The sequence below is a fragment of the Equus przewalskii genome, chromosome X (genome assembly GCF_037783145.1).
Source record: "Equus przewalskii isolate Varuska chromosome X, EquPr2, whole genome shotgun sequence".
Taxonomy (NCBI): Eukaryota; Metazoa; Chordata; class Mammalia; order Perissodactyla; family Equidae; genus Equus; species Equus przewalskii.
In genome coordinates this window covers 54544408-54565908 of record NC_091863.1, presented here as the reverse complement: position 1 = coordinate 54565908, position 21501 = coordinate 54544408, and the positions used below count along the sequence as shown (strand labels likewise).

At 38.7% G+C, this 21501-nt stretch overlaps 1 protein-coding gene across 3 annotated transcripts in view; it reads left to right on the top strand.

Moving 5' to 3' along the window:
• Nucleotides 1–21501, top strand: part of TEX11 (testis expressed 11) — a 364622-nt gene that overhangs the window by 149916 nt on the left and 193205 nt on the right. For all 3 annotated transcript variants that reach the window (XR_011535861.1, XM_070604036.1, XM_070604035.1), the window contains exon 10: nucleotides 19796–19850. Coding sequence is in view for 2 of the 3 variants with exons in the window: in XM_070604036.1 (XP_070460137.1) it covers nucleotides 19796–19850 (55 nt within the window). In the remaining variant the exon portion in view is untranslated. The remainder of the gene's footprint in view (nucleotides 1–19795; nucleotides 19851–21501) is intronic.

Sequence of the window (21501 nt, the reverse complement as noted above, 5' to 3'; positions counted from 1 at the left end):
ATCGGCCCTACTGTTCAGAGCATCTAGATTTTTCTTAATCTCCTCTATTCTGTTCTTCATTTCCAATATTTCTGTTTGGTTCTTCTTTATCGTATCAAACTCTTTTGTGACATAGCTCCTGAACTCGTTGAGTTGACGGTCAGAATTCTCTCTTAACTCATTGAGAATCTTAATGATGGCTGTTTTGAAGTCATCATCATTTAGGTTATATATCTCATTTTCTTTGGGATTGTTTTCTGTGTATTTGTTACTTTCTTTCTGTTCTGGAGATTTAATGTATTTTTTCATATTGCTTGATGTTGTTGATTTGTGCCTCCGCATGGAGATAGAGTTTAGTTGCTCCTTTCACTTGTTTCAGCTGCTGCAGTGGGGGGAGCAGCTGTTTATAGTTCACCAACCAGGAACCCTGTCCGTAGTTGCTAACTGGGCCTGGGCCCCTCTTCGTAGCCACAGTGGCCCTTTGGATTCCCTCCTCTGCCGTGGGGGCCATCACAGGGGGGCTTCAGGCTGCAGGTGCCTACTGTTGCAGCCCACCTAGATGTGCTCTCTCCTTGGGGTCTGCAACGGTGTTATGGGCTTTTCCAGCGGCCAGGGGTGGGATCACTTATATTTGTCGCTCCGTTGCTGTCGGCACCCACCGAATCTCACTTGTCCTCTATGGGTCGCAGCAGAGCTATTGGCATCTTCTACAGTCTGTGGTTAGTACACCTAGCTATGCTGCTTTTGCCCTGGGGTCTTCCAGCCTTGTGGCTGGCGGCTGGGTGCCTTCTACTGGTGCTGTGCAGAGGCTTTCCCTAAGGCTGCTGTGAGCCTGTAGGGTTTCACCCTAGGCTACTAAGCTGGGTCTCTGGAACTCTCTCCAGCCCCAGTCCTCTCCTAGATCTCCGGCAATCCCTAGTCTTACGGGGCGGGCAACAGCAGCTGGGGGTCACCCCGCCCTCTGGGCTTCTCTCCGGGCCTCTCCCGGGAGCCCTGAATGCTGGGCCTGGCCCCTCTGCTAATGGCAGACAGAGTTTTGTCTGCTGCCTGGCGGAACTCCGGCGCTTCCCCTCCGGGTCACAGAACCGGCCTTTGAAAGTTCCCCCCGCCCCGGTCCTCTCCGAGATCTCTGGCAATCTCTAGCCCCACGGGGCGGGCAACGGCAGCTGGGGGTCGCCCCGCCCTCTGGGATTCTCTCCGGGCCTCTCCCGGAGCCGTGAATGCTCGGCGTGGCCCCTCTGCTAACGGCAGACAGAGAGTTTTGTCTGCTGCCCGGGCGGAGCTTCGGCGCTTCCCCTCCGGGTCGCAGAACCGGCCTTTGAAAGTTCCCCCAGCCCCGGTCCTCTCCGAGATCTCCGGCAATCCCTAGTCCCACGGGGCGGGCAACGGCAGCTGGGAGACCTCCGTACCCTCCGTGACTCTCTCTGGGACCCTCCAGGTGCCCCGAGCACCAGGCTGGGTCTCCCCACCAATGGCGGGGAGAGAGTCTCCCCGCGGGCTCAGGTGTGCAACTCCAAAGTTTCCCTCTGCGTTTAGGAGTAATTGCGGGGGGTGTAGGTAGGGTTCTGGTCACCTGTTTCCACCATCGCTCCTCTGTTGTGTTCTCGGTCCTGCCCTAGATGTGTGTGGATCCTCTGGGGGCGTCCGTTGGAAGAAAGCCGCTTGCGGGTACTAGGCTGCCCGTCGGGGTCGGAGAGTTTTCACCTATTTCCACTTCCTCCCGGAGGAAAGTCCGTCCGCCTTCCGATGTATAGTCGCGTGGGTGTCTCAGACGTCCTGAGATGCTGTCTGGATATCCTTTGTCAAGCGATAAGTGTCCAAATAATTGTAGACTCGAAGGGCGAGAGACAAAGAGGACTACTCACGGCGCCATCTTGGATCTTCCCCCCCATGCCACCCATTTTGATAAGTTGTGTTTTCATTCAAAATATTTAAAAATTTCTCTTACTTCTTGAAATTTCTCCTTTGACTTATGTGTTATTTACAGGAGTGTTGTTTAATCTCCATATATTTTGGAATTTTTCAGTTATCTTTCCATTATTGATTTCTAGGTTGATTCCATTGTTGTCTGACAGACATTGTATGATTCCTATGCTTCTAAATTTGTTAAAGTGTGTTTTATGGGCCAGAATGTGGTCTATCTTGGGGAATGTTCCATATGAGTTTGGTAAGAATGTGTATTCTGCTGTTGTTGGATGTAGCAGTCTATAGATGTCAATTACACACAGTTGATTGAAAATGTTGAGTTTAACTGTTCTTACTGATTTTGTGTATGCTGTATCTATTTCTGAGAGAGGGGTGTTGAAGACTTCAGTGATGATAATACATGTATCTGTTTGTCCTTGTTGTCCTATCAATTTTTGCCTCACATAGTTTGATGCTCTGTTGTTAGGCTTATACATGTTAGGAATTGTTGTCTTCTTGGAGAATTGGACTCTTTAACATTACATAATGTCTTTCTTTATCCCTCATAATTTTCCTTGCTTTGAAGTCTGCTCTGTCTGAAATTACTATAACTGCTCTTGCTTTCTTTTGATAATGTTAGCATGGTATATTTTTCTCCATCCATTTACTTTTAAGCTATATGTCTTTATATTTAAAGTGGATTTCTTGAGGCCAGCCCAGTGGCATAGTTGTTAAGTTCACCCACCCTGCTTCAGTGGCCTTGGATTCGTGGGTTTGGATCCTGGTTGCAGACGTAGCATCACTCACCAAGCCATGCTGTAGCAGCATCCCACATGAAATAAAAGAAGATTGGCACAGATGTTAGCTTACAGACAATCTTCCTCAAGCAAAAAGAGGAAGATTGGCAACAGATATTAGCTCAGGGCCAATCTTCCTCTCACACACACAAAATAATAAAGTGGGTTTCTTGTAGACAACATATAGTTAGGGCATGTTTTTGATCCACTCTGACAATCTCTGTTTTTTAATTGGTGCATTTAGACCATTGAAATTCAAAGTGGTGATTGATATAGTTGGATATTAATAGCTACCATATTTATTATGTTTTCTATTTATTGCTCTTGTTCTTTTTTCCCATTGTTATCTTCCACTATTTTTCTCCCTTTTCTGGTTTTAGTTGAGTACTTTATATGATTTCAGTTTCTCTCCTTTCATAATGTATAGATTATACTTCTTTTTCTAAACCTTTTTTATTGGTTGCCCTAGAGTTTGCAATACATATTTACAACGAATCCAAGTCCTCTTTCAAATAACACTATACCACTTCTTGGGTAGTATGAATCCCTTATAATATCAATTCCTCCCTCCCATCCATTGTATTATTGCTGTCATTTATTTCACTTTATTCTAAGCATATATATACACATAAGATATACAAATAAGCATACACAATTAAATACATAGTTACTTATGATGTTGAACAAACTGTTATCTGTTAGATCAATTAAGAGTAAGAAAAAGAAAAGCTTTTATTTTACCTTCACTACTTGTGGCAATGAACTCCCTTAACTTTTGTTTATCTGGGAAAGTTTTTATTTCTCCATCATATTTGAAGGGTATTTTTGCTGGATAGAGTATTCTTGGCTGCAAGTTTTTGTCCTTCAGAGTTTTGAATATATCATTCCACTCTCTTCTAGCTTGTAAGGTATCTGCTGAGAAATCTGCTGACAACCTTATGGGGGTTCCTTTGTAGGTTATTTTTTTCTGCCTTGCTGCCCTTAGTATTTTCTCTTTGTTGTTGACTTTTGCAAGCTTCACTATTATATGCCTTGGGCTTGGTCTTTTACATTGGTGAAGCTTGGAGATTAGCTTCTGTCACATGGAGTTCCATCTCTCTCCCCAGGTTTGGGAAGTTCTCAGCCATTATTTCTTTGAACAGGCTTGCTGCCCCCTTCACCTCTTCTCCCTCTGGGATACCTGTAATCTTTATGTTGCATCTCCTAATTGAGTCAGTTATTTCTCGGAGAGTTTCTTCATTTCTTTTTAGTCTTAGTTCTCTCTCCTTCTCTATCTGCAGCATTTCTATATTCCTTTCCTCCAAATTGCTAATTCTGTCCTCCATATTATTGACCCTACTGTCCAGAGCGTCCAGATTTTTCTTAATCTCCTCCATTGTGTTCTTCATCTCCAATATTTCTGATTGATTCTTCTTTATAGTATCAAGCTCTTTTGTGACATAGCTTCTGAACTCGTTGAGTTGTCTATCTGTATTCTCTTTTAACTCATTGAGTTTTTTAATGATGTCTATTTTGAATTCATTGTCATTTAGGTTATAGGTTTCATTGTCTTTGGGATTGTTTTCTGGGTACTTGCCATTTTCCTTCTGTTCTGGAGATTTAATATATTCTTTTCATACTGCTTGATGTCGTGGATTTGTGCCTCCTCATAGAGACAGAGTTTAGTTAACTTCACTACTTATTCAATGCTCTTCCTTGATTTATGTACATCCAAGTTTTTCACCTATATAATTTCCCTTCTCTTTAAAGTACTTCTCTTAACATTTTGGGTTTTTTTTTCTCGATTATTTTATTGAGATCATAATGGTTTGTAACGTTGTGTAATTTCAGGTATGCATTATTATTTATCAGTTTCTGTATAGACTGCATTGTGCTCACAACCAGTAGTCTAATTTTTACCTGTCACCATACATATGTACCCCTTTACCCCTTTAGTTTATCCTCAAGCCCCCTTCCCCTCTGGTAACCACTAATCTGTTCTCTTTATCCATGTGTTTGTTTATCTTCCACATATGAGGGAAATCATGCACTATTCGTCTTTCTCTGCCTGGCTTATTTTTCTTAACATCATACCCTCAAGATCCATTCATGTTGTGGTAAATGGGACGGTTTTGTCTTTTTTTAAGGCTGAGTAGTATTCTATTGTGCATATATGTAGATATATATATATATACCACAACTTCTTTATCCATTTATCCATGGAAGGGCATTTGGGTTGCTTCCACGTCTTGGCAATTGTGAATAATGCTGCAGTGAACATAGGGGTGCATAAGTTTCTTTGTATTGTTGATTTCAAGTTATTTGGAAAAATCCCCAGTAATGGGATAGCTGGATTATATGGTGTTTCTCCTTTTTTTTGTGACTTTTAAAACATTTTTTCTTTCTTTGTTCATTTTTTATTGCAGTAACATTGGTTTATAACATTATATAACTTTCAGGTGTACACTATTATATTTTAATTTCTGTGTAGATTACATCATATTCACCACCCAAAGACTAATTACAATCCATCTCCACACACGTGGGCCTAATCACTCTTTTCGCCCTCCTCCCTCCCGCCTTCCCCTCTGGTAACCAACAATCTAATCTCTGTTCCCCTGTGTTGGTTTATCATTGATTTTATCTTCTACTTATGAGTGACATCATATGGTATTTGACTTTCTCCCTCTGACTTATTTCACGTAGCATAATTCCCTCAAGTTCTGTCCATGTTGTCACTAATGGCTGGATTTCATTGTTTCTTGTGGCTGAGTAGTATTCCATTGTGTATATATACCACATCTCCTTTACTCATTTGTCCCTTTATGGGCACCTAGGATGCTTCCAACTCTTGGCTATTGTGAATAATGAAGCAATGAACATAGGGGTGCATGTATCTTTATGCATTCATGTTTTCATGTTCTTTGGATAAATACTCAGCAGTGGACTAGCTGGATCATATAGTAATTCTATTCTTAACTTTTTGAGGAATCTCCATACTGTTTTGCATAGTGGCTGCACCAGTTTGCACTCCCACCCACCAGCAGTGTATGAGAGTTCCCTTCTCTCCACATCCTCTCCAACACTTATTGTTTCCTGTCTTGTTAATTATAGCCATTCTGACCAGAGTGAGGTGATATCTCATTGTACTTTGATTTACATTTTCCTAATAGTTAATGATGTTGAACATCTTTTCATGTGCCTGTGGGCCATCTGTACATCTTCTTTGGAGAAATGTCTGTTCAGATCTTTTGTCCATTTTTTAATTGGGTTGTTAGCTTTTTTGTTGTTGATATGTGTGAGTTCTTTATATATTTTGGATATTAACTCCTTATCAGATATATGGTTTACAAATATCTTCTCCCAGTTGTTAGGCTGTCTTTTCATTTTGTTGATGCTTTCCTTTACCATGCAGAAGCTTTTTAGTTTGATGTAGTCCAATTTGTTTATTTTTTTCTATTGTTTCTTTTGTCTGGTCAGACATGCTACTTGAAAATGTGCTGCTAAGACCAATGTCAAAGAGTGTACTGCCTGTTTTCTTCTATACATTTCATTGTTCCAGGTCTTACCTTCAAGTCTTTAATCCATTTTAAGTTAATTTTTGTGTATGGTGTAAGATAATGGTCTACTTTCATTCTTTTGTATATGACTGTCCAGTTTTCCCAACACCATTTATTGAAGAGACTTTCCTTTCTCCATTGTATGTTCTTGGCAACCTTGTCGAAAATTAGCTGTCCATAGATGTGTGGGTTTATTTCTGGGCTCTTGATTTTGTTACATTGACCTGTGTGTCTGTTTTTGTGCCAGTACCTTGCTTTTTTGATTACTATAGCTTTGTAGTATATTTTGAAATCAGGGAGTGTGATACCTCCAGCTTTATTCTTTTTTCTCAGGATTGCTTTGGCTATCCAGGGTCTTTTGTTCCATATAAATTTTAGAATTCTGTGCTCTATTCTGTGAAAAATGTTGTTGGAACTTTGATAGGGATTGCATTGAATCTGTAGATTGCTTTAGGAAGTTTGGACATCTTAACTCTGTTAATTCTTCCACTCTAAGAGCATGGAATATCTTCCGTTTGTTTGTGTCTTCTTCAGTTTCTTTCAACAGTGTTTTATAATTTTCAGTGTACAAGCCTTTCACCTCTTCGGTTAAGTTTATTCCTAGGCATTTTATTCTTTTTGTTGCAATTTTAAATGGGATAATATTCTTAATTTCTCTTTCTGCTACTTCATTGTTAGTGTATAGAAATGTGACTGATTTTTGCATGTTGATTTTGTGTCTTGCAGCTTTACCATATTCATTTGTTATTTCTAAAAGTCTTTCAGTGGATTGTCTAGGATGTTCTATCTATAAAATCATGTTGTCTGCAAATAGTGACAGTTTCACTTCTTCCTTTCCAATTTGGATCCCATTTGTTTCTTTTTCTTGCCTGATTGTTCTGGCTAAGACTTCCAATACTATGTTAAATAAGAGTGGTGAAAGTGGGCATCCTTGTCTGGTTCCCGTTCTTAGAGGGATAGCTTTCAGTTTCTCTCCATTAAAAATGATATTAGCTGTGGGTTTATCATACCTGTCCTTTTTATGTTGAGATTCTTTCCTTCTATATCCATTTTATTTGGAGATTTTATCATAAGTGGATTCTGTATCTTGTCAAAAACTTTCTCTGCATCTCTTGAGATGATCATGTGATTTTTATTCTTTATTTTTTTAGTGTGGAGTATCACATTGATTGATTTACAGATGTTGAACCATCCCTGCATCCTGGGAATAAATACCACTTGATCATGTTGTATGATCTTTTAAATGTATTGTTGTATTCAATTTGCTAGTATTTTGTTGAGGAATTTTGCATCAATGTTCATCAGTGATTGGCCTGTAATTATCTTTTTTTGTGTTGTTCTTGTCTCGTTTTGGTATCAGGGTAATGTTGGCTTCGTAGAATGAGTTAGGAAACTTCCCCTCTTCAACTTTTTGGATGAGTTTGAGACGGATATATATTAAGTCTTCTTTGAATGTTTGGTAGAATTCACTGGCAAACCCCTCTCGTCCTGGACTTTAGTTTTTTGGGATGTTTTTGATTACTGTTTTGATCTCCTTACTGGTGATTGATCTGTTCAAATTCTCTATTTCTTCTTGATTCAGTTTTTGAAGGTTGTGTGATTCTAAGAATTTATCCATTTCTTTTAGATTATCCAATTTGTTTTATTTTTTTCTTTTCTTTTGAGGAAGATTAGCCCTGAGCTAACATCTGTGCCCATCTTCCTCCATTTTATATGTGAATCTCCTGTCACAGCATGGCTTGATAAGTGGTGTGTAGGTCCATGCCCAAGATCCAAAACAGTGAACCCTGGGCTGCCAAAGTGGAGTGCATGAACTTAACCACTACACCGTCATGCTGGCCCAAAGAAACCCAGTTTAAATATAAAGACATACAGATTAAAAGTAAATTTGTTGGCGTATAACTTTTTGTAGTATTCCCTTATAATCTTTTGTATTTCTGAGGTGTCTTTTTTCATTTCTCCTCTTTCATTTCTAATTGTATTTATTTGAGCCTTCTCTCTTTTTTTCTTGGTGAGTCTAGCTAAAGGTTTGTCAATTTTGTTTATGTTTTCAAAGCACTAGCTTTTGGTTTCATTGATTTTTTTTTTTTTAAAGATTTTTAAAAAAATGTTTCCTTTTTCTCCCAAAGCCCCCCAGTACACAGTTGTGTATCCTTCTAGTTGTGGCATGTGGGGTGCCGCCTCAGCATGGCCTGATGAGCAGTGCTGTGTCCACGCCTGGATTCGAACCAGCGAAACCCTGGGCTGCTGAAGCGGAGTACGTGAACTTAATCACTAGGCCATGGGCCGGGCCCTCATTGATTTTTTTCTAGTGTTTTTTAGTCTCTATTTTACTTATTTTTGCTCTGATTTTTATTATTTCCCTCCTTATACTGATTTGGGGCTTTGTTTATTCTTCTTTTTCCAGTTCCTTTAGGTGCACTGTTAGATTGTTTATTTGAGATTTTTCTTATTTATTGAGATAAGGCCTGTATTGCTATAAACTTCCCTCTTAGGACCACTTTTGTTTTATCCCATAACTTTTGGCATATCATATTGTCCTTTTCATTTGTCTCCAGGGATTTTTGACTTCTCCTCTGATTTCTTCATTGACTCAATTGTTGTTCAGTAACATTTTGTTTAATCTCCACATATTTATGGCTTTCCCGAATTTCTTCCTGTAGTTGATTTCTTGTTTCATACCATTGTGGTCAGGAAAAATTTTACATTTTCTTTCAGTCTTCTTAAATGTATTGAGACTTGTTTTGTGGCCTAACATGTGATCTATCCTGGAGAATGTTCCATTTGTATTTGAAAAGAATGTGTCTTCTGTGGTTTTTAGATGGAATGTTCTGTGTATATCTATTAAGTCCATCTGGTCTAATGTGTCATTTAAGGCTGATGTTTCCTTATTGATCTTCTGTTTGGATGATCTATCCATTGATGTAAGTGGAGTGTTAAAGTCCCCTACTATTTTACATTGCTGTCTATTTCTAATTTTATGTCTGTTAATAATTGTCTTATATATTTAGGTGCTCCTATGTTGAGTGCATAGATATTTACAAGTGTTAAATCCTCTTGTTGGATTGTTCCCTTTATCATTCTGTAGTGCCCTTATTGTCACTTGTTACAATTTTTGTCTTAAAGTCTAATTTGTCTGATATAAGTATTGCCACCCCAGCTTTCTTTTCATTGTCATTTGCATGGAGTATCTTTTTCCATCCCTTGACTTTCAGTTTATGAGTGTCTTTAGGTCTGAAGTGTGTCTCTTGTATACACCATACATGGGTCTTGGTTTTTTATCCAATTGGTCACTGTATGCCTTTTGACTGGAGCATTTAGTTCATTTACATTTAAAATAGCTATTGATAAGAATGTACTTATTACCGTTTTGTTACTTTTTTTCTGGTTGTTCTAGTAGTTCTTCCCTGTTTTCTTCTTCTTTTGCTCTTTTCCCTTGAGATTTGACTGCTTTCTTCAGTATTATGTTTTGGTTTGTTTCTCTTAATTTTTTGCATTTTTTTCTAGGTTTCTGTTTCCTGATTACCATGAGGTTCATATATAATAACCTACATATATAGCAATCTGTATTCATTTGGTGGTCCTTATGTTTGACCTCTTGCTAAAATGTCTACTCTTTGCTCTCCTCCTCCCCCATTTTATGTTTTTGATATCATATCTAACCTCTTTTTTTGTGCATGTGTATCCAGTACTGCCTTATCATGGAAACAGTTAATTTTATTTCTTTTGTCTTTTGACCTTCATATTAGCTTCGTAGGTGGTTGATCTTCTACTTTTACTGTATTTGCCTTTCCTAGTGATTTTATTAGTTTTGTTTTGGATGATTTTCTTATTCCTATTTGTGGTCTTTTCTTTTCCACTTAGTTAAGTCCCTTTAGCACTTCTTACAAGGCTTGTTTCTTGATGATAAACTCCTTTAGTTTTTTGTTGTTTGGGAAATTCTTTATCTCTCCTTCCATTCTGAATGATAACCTCCTGGGTAGATTATTTTTGGCTGTAGGGTCTTTCCTTTCAGCACTTTAAATATATCATGCTACTCCATTTTAGCCTGTAAGCTTTCTTGCTGAGAAGTCATCTGATAGCCATATGGGGTTTCCTTTATATCTAACTTGTTTCCTTTCTCTTGAAACTTTTAGGATTTTCTCTTTATCTTTAATTCTTGACATTTTAATTCCAATGTGTCTTGGTGTTGGCCTCTTTGGGTTCATCTTGTTTGGTGCTCCTTATGCTTCCTCTACCTGGATGTCTGTTTTCTTTCTTAGGTTAGGAAAGTTTTCAGCTATTATTTCTTCAAATAGATTCTCTGCCCCTTTGTCTCTCTCTTCTCCTTCTGGGACACCTATAAAATATGGATGTTAATGCACTTGATGTTGTCCCAGATGTCACTTAGGCTGTCCTTGTTCTTTTAAATTCTTTTTCTTTTACCTGTTCCTTGGGTGATTCCCTGTAGCCTTTTGTCCAGACTCACTGATCTTTTTTTCTTTATCATCTACTCTGCTTGTGTCCCTCTAGTGAATTTTTCATTTCTAGTATTGTATTCTTCACTTCTGATTGCTTCTTTTTTATATTTTCCAATTGTTTCTTGAAGTTCTCACTGAGTTTATCCATGCTTCTCCCAGGATCAGTGAGCATCCTTATGAGTGTTAGGTTGTACCCTTTGTCATGTAGATTGTTTATCTCTGTTTTGTTTACTTCTTTTCTGGGGGTTTTGTCCTGTTCCCTTACTTAGAACATATTCCTTTCTCTCCTCATTTTACCTATTTCTCTGTGCTTGTATCTACATATTAGGTAGGTCAGCTACATCTCCTGATCTTGGAGAGGTGGCCTTATGTAAGAGATGCCTTATGAGGCCCAGCTGTGTGCTTCCCTGTCATCACCTGTTCAAATGTCCTGAGAGTGTCCCTTGTATGGGCTAAGTGTGTCCTTCTGTTGTGGCAGGGTTGGTCTTGCTGCAGGTGCACAGGGAGGCTAGGCTGTCCCTCTGGTTTTCTGGTTGTATCTCTGTCATTTAGATTGTAAATTTATTTCACTTCAGGGTTGGATTCTGGAAACATCATTTTCCTCCTGCTCTGAATTGTTGCTGGAGTTTCTCATGATATTTGATGAACTAATCCTTTGCCTGTGCATTTGTGGTAGTATTAGGTCACCGATTCCACGTTCTACTGCTAGGAGGAAGCAGGATCTGTGTTTCTGATCTCACCACATCTGTTGGAATTTGTGCAGGTGTGGTAGGTGCTCCCACTGGCCGGCAAAGTGTTTGCATGTCACCTCAGATCTGCTACTGCCTCTTCTTACAGTCACGCTGAGTTGTATTCACACTTCTGGGGCCACAGCAGTCCCATGGACACTCTCGCTGGCTGGGAACTCATTTGTGCATGTGTAGATCTGTTGCCACCTCTTCTTATGGTCACACTAGCTGCTATGCTTGGTGGAAGGGGCTTCTTCACTGGGTCCAAGCCTTCACCACTCATTGGGACCACAGTAGCATAATGGGCTCTCTCACTAGCCGGGGCCAGTGTTCACACATGGGCTCAGGGCTGCTACTGCCTCTTCTTACAGTCATGCCAAGGCATGTTCCCACTTGTGGGAGTCCAGTGGCACCATGGGCACTCATAGCAGCTGGGAAAGCATTTGTGTGTGTGCACAGGGCTGCTAGGGAAGGGTCGAGGAGTGCTCACCTATCTCCGCTACTTCCTGGGGGCCCAGTCCATCCACCCTCAGATGTATAGCTGCCTGGGTCTCTCAGGTGCCCTGCTGTGCTGTGTGGGTATTCCCTGTTAGTCAATGAATGTCCATTTACTTGTAGTTGAAAGGGGGAGAGATTAAGGGAATAGGTCACTCAATCATGTTGCTGACATCACCATCTTAACATTTCTTGCAAGACCAATCTACTGGCAACAGATTTCCTCAGTTTTTGTTTGTCTGAAAATGTCTTTATTTCTTCTTTACTTTTGAATGATATTTTCACAGGGTGTAGAATTGTAGGTTTGTGGTATTTTTCTCTCAATACTTTGAGTATTTCACTTCACTCTCTTCTTGCTTGCATGGTTTCTGAGAAGTTGGATGTAATTCTTATATTTGCATTTTTATAATAAGGTATTTTTTTCTTCTGACTTGTTTTGGGATTTTTTCTTTTTCTTCTATTTTCTATAATTTGAAAATGATATTCTTAGGTGCGGTTGTTTGGGTATTCATCCTTCTTGGTGTTTTCTGAGCTTACCGATCTGTGATTTGGTATCAGACATTAATTTGGGGGAAATTCTCAGTCATTATTGTTTCAAATATTTCTTCTTTTCCTTTCTCTCTTTTTCTCCTTCTGGTATTCCCATTACACTAATGTTACACCTTTTGTAGTTGTCCCACGGTCCTTGGATATTCTGTTTTTTTCAGTCTTTATTCCCTTTGCTTTTCTGTTTTCTAAGGATTCTGTTGGTATATCCTCTTGCTCACATATTCTTTTGTTAGCCATGTCCAGTTTTTAAAAAGCCTATCAAAGACATTCTTCATGTCTGTTACAGTGTTTTTTTTATCTCTAACATTTCTTTTTGGTGCTTGCTTAGGAGTTCCATTTCTCTGCTTACATTGCCCATCTGTCTACTTTATCCATTAGAGCCCTTAGCATATTTGTCATAATTATTGTAAATTCCTGGCCTGATAATTCCAACATCCCTGCCATGTCTGGTTCTGATGCTTGCTTTGTCTCTTCGGATTGTGTTTTTTGCCTTTTGGTATGCCTTGTAATTTTTTTCTTGATAGCTGGACATGATGTGCTGAGTTAAAAGGAACTGCTGTAAATAAGCCTTTAGTAATGTGGTGGTTAGGTGTGTGGGGAGGGGAAGAGTTCTAGTCCTTTGATTAGTTCTCAGTCTTTTGGTGTGCCTATGCTTCTGAACTGTGAACTTCACAAGTGTTTCTCAGTTTTTTTTTCTCCCCACTTAGGTGGTACAGAATGGCTAGAGTAGGCTGAGGTTGAGTATTTCTCTTCCCCAAGTCAGGTAGGCGCTGATAATAAATTTAGGCACTAGTTAACTAGTTTCCCCTGAGGGCAGGCCTCTTTAAGAAGAACAGAATCCTCTGGGGTATTTCATCATGGTTCCTTTTCACCTCTTCCTGCCAAAGCCCAAGGGGATTTTTCTCTGATATATATTACAAGAATGTGGTTGAACTCCTGGAGATAAATCTGACAATATTGTGGATGCCCCTCTATGACTATGTCCTTCTGTAGTTTTTAACTCTCAGACTTGCCCACATTGAGGCTCCAACAATGTCAATTACAGTTCACAATTTCCTGCCCTGGCACTGGTTCCCTTGGCAGTTGCTGCTCGTGTATCTCTCCTGTGGTAAGCTGCAACTCCTTATATTTGCCTGTCTGTCTCTCCAATCTTGAGGGCAGTGATTTGCCCTCTGTCCTCCCCTCTCCTATCGATCCAGGAATGGTTTTTGATGTTTTAGTCTTTTCAGCTTTTTACTTCTTGTTACAACGGAGTAGTGACTTCCAAGCTCATTACATGTGGAACCAAAAACTGGAAGTGTGATTTGATTTTTAAGCCTGGCTTCCTTACCATCACCCCTGGATCAGAGTAGCTTAATTTTCAGTCAGTATTTGGTTAGAGGTTCTGCTTAAGCCTCTTGAGCCACTCAGGCTCAAGGCTCTTTGCTGATGGATCTGTGTATGCCTTGAGGAATGCTTTCTAGTCTGCCCTGCATCTCCGTCTGATTGCTCACAGTAGGTGCAGCCTGGCACATATGCATAGCCTTCTGTATCCCCAGGGACAAATGTGACCCCAGGATTGTTTTCTCAGCTGTCTCTTTCCCTGGCTCTCTCTTACACCTCTGGCTGGCCTGCTATATCACTTGTTGCTGCTATTTTCATAGAACTACCAGCCCCCTCTTAATTGCTCACAACCAAGACCTCCATTGTTTTTGACAATGCTCTTAGGCGAGAACTTCTTACTCTGTTCCAAATAAAGTCAGTACCCTCAGGCAGAGATGCTGAGCTCTTCTTTTTTATTGCTTGCTTCTTCCCCTGGGCATAACTTCTGTGCCACACTACTAGAGTTGAGTGCAAGAACACGGCATGCTTCTCCTGGAGTGATACTCATGCTCTAAGAGTGGATGTTGGGGAGATGGTAGCCCCTGATTTTCTTAGCATGCCCTCCTGGCATGGAACTTCTGCCCAATGGCCCAGCCTGAGTAAAGGCAATCAGTCCCAATATTCTTTTCTCTCTTTTTTTTGAAATTGCATTTTTTTATTGACTTCATAATAGTTTACATCATTGTGAAATTTCGGTTGTATGTTATTGCTTGTCTGTCACCACATAAGTGCTCCCCTTCACCCCCTGTGCCCACCCCCCACCCCCTTCCCCTGGTAACCACTTAACTGTTTTCTGTCCATGTGTTATATTCCACATATGAACGAAATCATACGGTGTTTGTCTTTCTCAGTCTGGCTTATGTTGCTTAGCATAATTTCCTCCAGGTCCATCCATATTGTTGCAAATGGGATGATTTTGTCTTTTCTTACGGTTGAGTAGTATTCCATTGTGTATATATACACCACATCATCTTTATCCAATCATCAGTCGATGGGCATTTGGATTGCTTCCATGTCTTGGCTCCTGTGAATAGTGCTGCAATGAACATAGGGGTGCATATGTTACTTTGGATTATTGATTTCAAATATTTTGGGTAGATACCCAGTAGTGGGGTAGCTGAGTCGTATGGTATTTCTAATTTTATTTTTTTAAGGAATCTCCATAATATTTTCCATAGTGGCTGCACCAGATTGCATTCCCATCAGCAGTGTATGAGGATTCCCTTCTCTCCACACCCTCTCCAATGTTTGTTATTTTTAGTCTTAGTGATTATCGTCATTTTAACAGATGTAAGGTAGTATCTTAGTGTAGTTTTGATTTGTCTTTCCCTGATGATTAGTGATGTAGAACTTCTTTTCATGTGTTTATTGGCCATCTGTCTATCTTCTTTGGAAAAACGTCTGTTGATATCCTCTGCTCATGTTTTGATCAGGCTTTTTGTCTTTTTGTAGTTCAATTGTGTGAGTTTCTTATATATTATGGAGATTAACCCCTTGTTGGATATATGATTTGCAAACATTTTCTCCCAATTGGTGGGTTGTCTTTTTGTTTTCATCCTAGTTTCTTTTGCCTTGCAGAAGCTCTTTAGTCTAGTGAAGTCCCACTTGTTTATTTTTTTCTTTTGTTTCCCTTATCTGAGAAGACATAGTATTCAAAAAGATCCTTTTAATTTTGCTGTCAAAGAGTATACTAGCTATATTATCTTCCAAGTGTTTTATGGTTTCAGGACTTATCTTCAAGTCTTTGATCCATTTTGAGTTTATTTTTGTGTAGGGTGTGAGATACTGGTCTAGTTTCATTCTTTTGCATGTGGCTGTCCAGTTTTCCCAACACCATTTATTGAAGAGACTATCTTTTTTCCATTGTAAGTTCTTAGCACCTTTGTCAAAGATTAGCTGTCTGTAGATGTGCGGTTTTATTTCTGGGCTTTCAGTTCTGCTCTGTTGATCTGTCTGCCTGTTTTTGTAGGAGTACCATGCTGTTTCTTTTCGGTGGGGGGAAGATGAGCCCTGAGCTAACATCTGCCGCCAATCCTCTTGCTTTTTTGGGTGAGGAAGACTGGCCTTGAGCTAACATATGTGCCCATCTTCCTCTACTTTATATGTGGGACGCCTGCCACAGCATGGCTTGCCAAGTGGTACATAGGTCCACACCCGGGATCCGAACCGGTGAACCCTGGGCCACTGAAGTGGAATGTGCAAGCTTAGCCACTGTGCCACCAGGCTGGCCCCAGTACCATGCTGTTTTGATAGCTGTGGCTTTATAGTACATTTTGAGGTCAGGGATCATGATGCCTCCAGCTTTGTTCTTTTTTGTCAATATCACTTTAGCAATTCAGGGTCTTTGGTTGCCCCATATGAATTTTAGGATTCTCTGTTCTATTTCTGTGAAGAATGTCATTGGTATTCTGATTGGGATTGCATTGAATCTGTAGATTGCTTTGGGTAGTATGGACCTTTTAACTACGTTTATTCTTCCCATTCATGTGCATGGAATCTCTTTCCATCTCTTTATGTCATCATCTATTTCTTTCAATCATGTCTTATAGTTTTCATTGTATGAGTCCTTCACCTCCTTGGTTAAATTTATTCCCAGATACTTTATTCTGTTTGTTGCAATTGTAAATGGAATTGTATGCTTGAGTTCTCTTTCTGTAAGTTTGTTATTAGAGTATACAAATGTGACAGATTCTTGTATGTTGATTTTTTTATCCTGCAACTTTACTGTAGTTGTTAATTATTTCTAATAGTTTTCTGATGGATTCTTTAGGGTTTTCTGTGTATAAGATCATGTTGTCTTCAAACAGTGAGAGTTTCACTGCTTCACTGCTTATTTGGATACCTTTTATTCCTTTCTCTTGCCTAATTGCTCTGGCCAAAGCCTCCAGTAGTATGTTGAATAAGAGTGGTGATAGTGGGCCTCCTTGTTTTGTTCCTGTTTTTAGAGGGATGGCGTTCAGTTTTTGCCCATCGAGTATGACGTTGGCTGTGGGTTTGTCATATATGGCCTATATTATCTTGAGGTAATTTCCTTCTATCCCCATTTTGTTGAGTTTTCATCATAAATGGCTGTTGGATCTTGTCAAATGCTTTTTCTGCATCTGTTGAGATGATCATGTGGTTTTTATTCCTCATTTTGTTAATGTGGTATATTTCGTTGATTGATTTGGGGATGTTGTACCATCCCTGTGTCCCTAGTTTAAATCCCACTTGATCACGATGTATGATCTTTTTGATGTATTGCTGTATTTGGGTTGCCAATATTTTGTTGAGGAATTTTGCATCTATGTTCATCAGTGATATTGGCCTGTAGTTTTCCTTTTGTGTGTTGTCCTTGTCAGGCTTTCGTATCAGCGTGATGTTGGCCTTGTAGAATGTGTTAGGAAGTGTCCCATCTTCCCTAATTTTTTGGAATAGCTTGAGAAGGATAGGTATTAATTCGTCTCTGAAAGTTTGGTAGAATTCTCCAGGGAAGCCGTCTGGTCCTGGGCTTTTATTTTGGGGGATGCTTTTGATTATTGTTTCAATCTCTTTACTTGTGATTGGTCTATTCAGATTATCTATTTCTTTTTGGTTCAGCTTTGGGAGTTTGTAAGAGTCTAGGAATTTATCCATTTCCTCTAGATTGTCCATTTTGTTGGCATACAGCTTTTCGTAGTATTCTATAATAATCCTTTGTATTTTTGTGGTATCCGTTGTTATTTCTCCTCTTTCATTTCTAGTTTTATTTATCTGACCTTTCTCTCTTTTTTTATTTGTAAGTCTGGCTAGGGGTTTGTCAATTTTCTTTATCTCCTCACAGAACCAACTCTTTGTTTCATTGATCCTTTCTACTGCCTTTTTTCTTTCAATTGCATTTGTTTCTGCTCTGATTTTTATTATTTCTCTCCTTCTGCTGACCTTGGGCTTTGTTTGTTCTTCTTTTTCTAATTCAGTGAGGTGTAATTTGAGATTGCTTATTTGGGATTTTTCTTATTTGTTAAGGTGAGACTGTATTGCGATGAATTTCACTCTTAATATGGCTTTTGCTGCATCCCATATGAGTTGGTGTGGTATGTTTTCATTTTCATTTTTCTCCAGATATTTTTTGATTTCTTCTTTAATTTTGTCAATGATCCATTGGTTGTTCAATAGCCTGTTGTCTAGTCTCCACATCTTTGTCCATTTCTTAGCTTTTATCTTGTAATTAATTTCTAGCTTCATGGTATTGTGGTTGGAAAACATGCTTGTTATTATTTCAATCTTCTTAAATTTGTAGAGGCTTGCCTTGTTTCCCAACATATGGTCTATCCTTGAGAATGACCCCAGATCCCAGTCTTTTCGGGAGGGAGTGAAGTTTTCAGTTACCTCGTTCTACCTCCTCCTAGGGGGGGCTCCAGCCTTTCTGCCCTCTTTTGTATGGCCGCATAGGTCTCTCAGTCTCTCAGATGTGTTTTGTGTTGTGTTTGGATATCCTCTGTTGGAGTATGAATGTCTTTTTCTTTGTATGGTGGAGGGGAGAGATTACCGGGAAAGCACACTCTACCATGATGCTGACCTCACTCCTGAGTCCCAGTATTCTTGATCTGTCACATCTGGGGTAGAGTCCTTACCCTAAGAGTGAGAACTAGGAGGGGAAAAGAAGACCCAGTCCTCTCATTGCACCAGTCCACAAGAGCACTTCCAAAACACATTCCTGGGGAGGATAAAAGAGGCTGGCAGCCTGCCTCTCCCAGGATGAAACCATAACCTAGGTAGGAGTCTAGGAACTGGAGGGAGAGGGAATTCCCACCTTCTTGACAGCACCCATCTGGAGTAGCTTTCATCACATTGAACTGGTGTGGGTAGGAACAGATTGTGGCTGACATGCCACAGACTCTCACTGTTCTTACTGAGATTTAGTTGATCTTTTTTGAATAAATGGTTTTCCATTTGCTATATGACCTTAGGACAATTTCCAGAGACTTTAAATGGTTGTTTGTTTTAATGGGGTCTTTTTAGGCAATGGTCATTTTACTGGGTAGAGGTTCCAAGAGTTTCTTATACCACCATTGCAGAAGTTCCATCCTCATTGCTTATTTTAAAAAATGGAAGTAGAAGATTTAATGTACCAAAGGAAACCTCTATGAGACAGGGCTTACAGTGACGAATCCAGCATTATATCCTTGTTATCAAGCTGAAAACTCAGTTTAGTAGTTCTGGGTCCTTTACAGTTATTTTTAGAATATTTCAAAGTAATGTCTTCAATTTAGTTCAGTTCACCAAAATTTTACTAACTTCCTCTCTTGGAATACCAATTTTATGGTGAGTGATCTTTGTTTTTGCCTTTTAAGTTTTATGTTTTGAAACCCTGAGGAGGCTCGTATTAATATATTATTAGTGGTTATCAGAATGTTACATAGATAATATGGTTTGGTAATGAAAGCAGAGATCTGAAAGTCAAATTTCCCTACTCCCAACCCCTCTCTCTCATTTTCAGTACCAATCTAGGAAATATTAGAAATCACTTAACTGCTAAATTGATTCATTCAGCTGCAAAATGAAACTAATAGTGCCTCACATGTGTATTGTGAAGGTTAATAAATATTACTAAAGCTTTTGTTTCCATGAAAACTCCTGCATTTCTTTTATTTTAAAAATATATTTATATTTCTTATACTTTAAAATGTGCCCATTAAGTCAGAGCTTGTATACACATGTAAACTATTTTAATGCAATATATATATAGCGAAATGGAAAAGAGCAATAATGTAATGTTAGTGTTGATTTATTGGATCTACATCTTGAGGAAATTGTGGTTTTCTACAGTTAGAAAGTATTGCTCTATACAATTGATTTTCATGTATTAATTGGCTAATAATCTGTTGTAATGCTAAATAGAAAAGTTAGAATAAAGTGTAATTATACCATGTCTTCTTAGTAATATATAATCTTGAAAAAATATAATTTTAAATGAATATGCATATATATATATATATTTTTTTTTCCTCTTTTAATGATAGCCAAAGCTATGATATTGGGAAGATGGAGAAGAATTCTATTGGGCCAGAAATGCTGGTGAGGATCGTGTTAAATGTTGTAGAAGTAGGTTTAAGAAATACAGTTTATGTTATTGTTATAAAATTATAATAGTCTATCCCCCCATTTGTAAGTAGATTATCCATTGGGTACATCATTTACTATCTCAGTGGATTGATTTCTGTAAAATTGATATACCAGTAAGATCTACCCTACAGGTAGATTAATTTAATACATGTAAAGTGCTTAGAACAATGTTTGGCTAAGTAAGGTTTAGCTTTTATTATTGCATGTTCAAACATTCTAGGTTTTCTCCTAACCAACCAGATAGAATGAGCTTGGTTTGGAAGTTAATTTGAATATTTAATCAAACAAAGTGTGATTATGTGAATAAATCTGATATAAAACCAATTTAATACATGCCATAGCAAAATGGGATATTTTTTGAATATCCATCTTGGCTTCTTACCATTACAATATATTAATGAAAATGTAACCAAGTATCTATATATATCTAGAAATGTGATAAATGGGGAATAAAAGAGAAGGATAAATTGTGGCCTCTACCCTTAAAAAGCTTATGTTTGAAGGATAAAACTAATACAAGTGAATACAACAAAATATTATTCATCCATTAAAAGGAAGGAAATTCTGACAGATGCTACAATGTAAGTGAACCTTGAGGATGTTATGCTAAGTGAAATAAGCCATTCACAAAAAGACAAATGCTATATGACTCCACTTAAATGAGGTACCTTGAGATGGTTGCAGGGGTTTGGAGGGAGGTGAACATGGGGAGCTATTGTTTAATGGGTACAGAGTTTCAATTTCGCAAGATTAAAAGAGTTCTGGAGATGTATGGTGTTGATGGTTACACAACAATGGGAATATACTTAATACTGTTGAACCATACACTTAAAAATGGTTAAGATGGCCAATTTTATGACGTGTGTATTTTATCACAGTTAAAAATAATAAAAAATATATTGTGATGATGTCACATAAGGGAATATTATATAGCAGTGAGAATAAATGAGCTACAGTAATTGCAACAATATGAATGTTCTCACATATAATGTTGAATAAAGAAAGCAAGATATAAAGCAATACATACTGTATGATTTCCTAGATGTAAATGCCAAAGCAGGTAGAACTAATACATAGTGTTGGAAATCAGGTAATTGGTTATCCTTGTTTGGAATAGTGTCTGAAAAGAGGCGTGAGGTGAGCCTGTTGCTGTTAACGCTCCATATCTTGATTTCTGTGTTGTTAACATACATGTGTTTACTTTGTGAAAATTCAGAGCTGTACTCTTGAGATTTTTAAACTTTTTTGTATGTATTTTCTACTTCATTAAAATTCAAAAATCGATTTTAAAAACTAGTACAGTGAAACAATTTGGGAAAAATAAATGATAAAAACTGTGTGGTACTGACCTGAAGTATGTAGAAGGGCATGCAGAAAAGGGGAATATCAAGGTTGACTAGAGTAGTTGAAGAAGCATTCTGGCAGGAAGGCCTTAAAAAGTAGATGGAATCTATACAGTTAAAAGGGAGGGAAAAGGGGATACCAGGCAAAGGATCTAGATGAGAAGATGTCTGGAGGAGGAAATGAGGATAGAAGACAGGATTTAAGTGTGATTGAAGTGCAATATTCATATTGCAAAGTATGGAGAGGTAAGATTATGAAG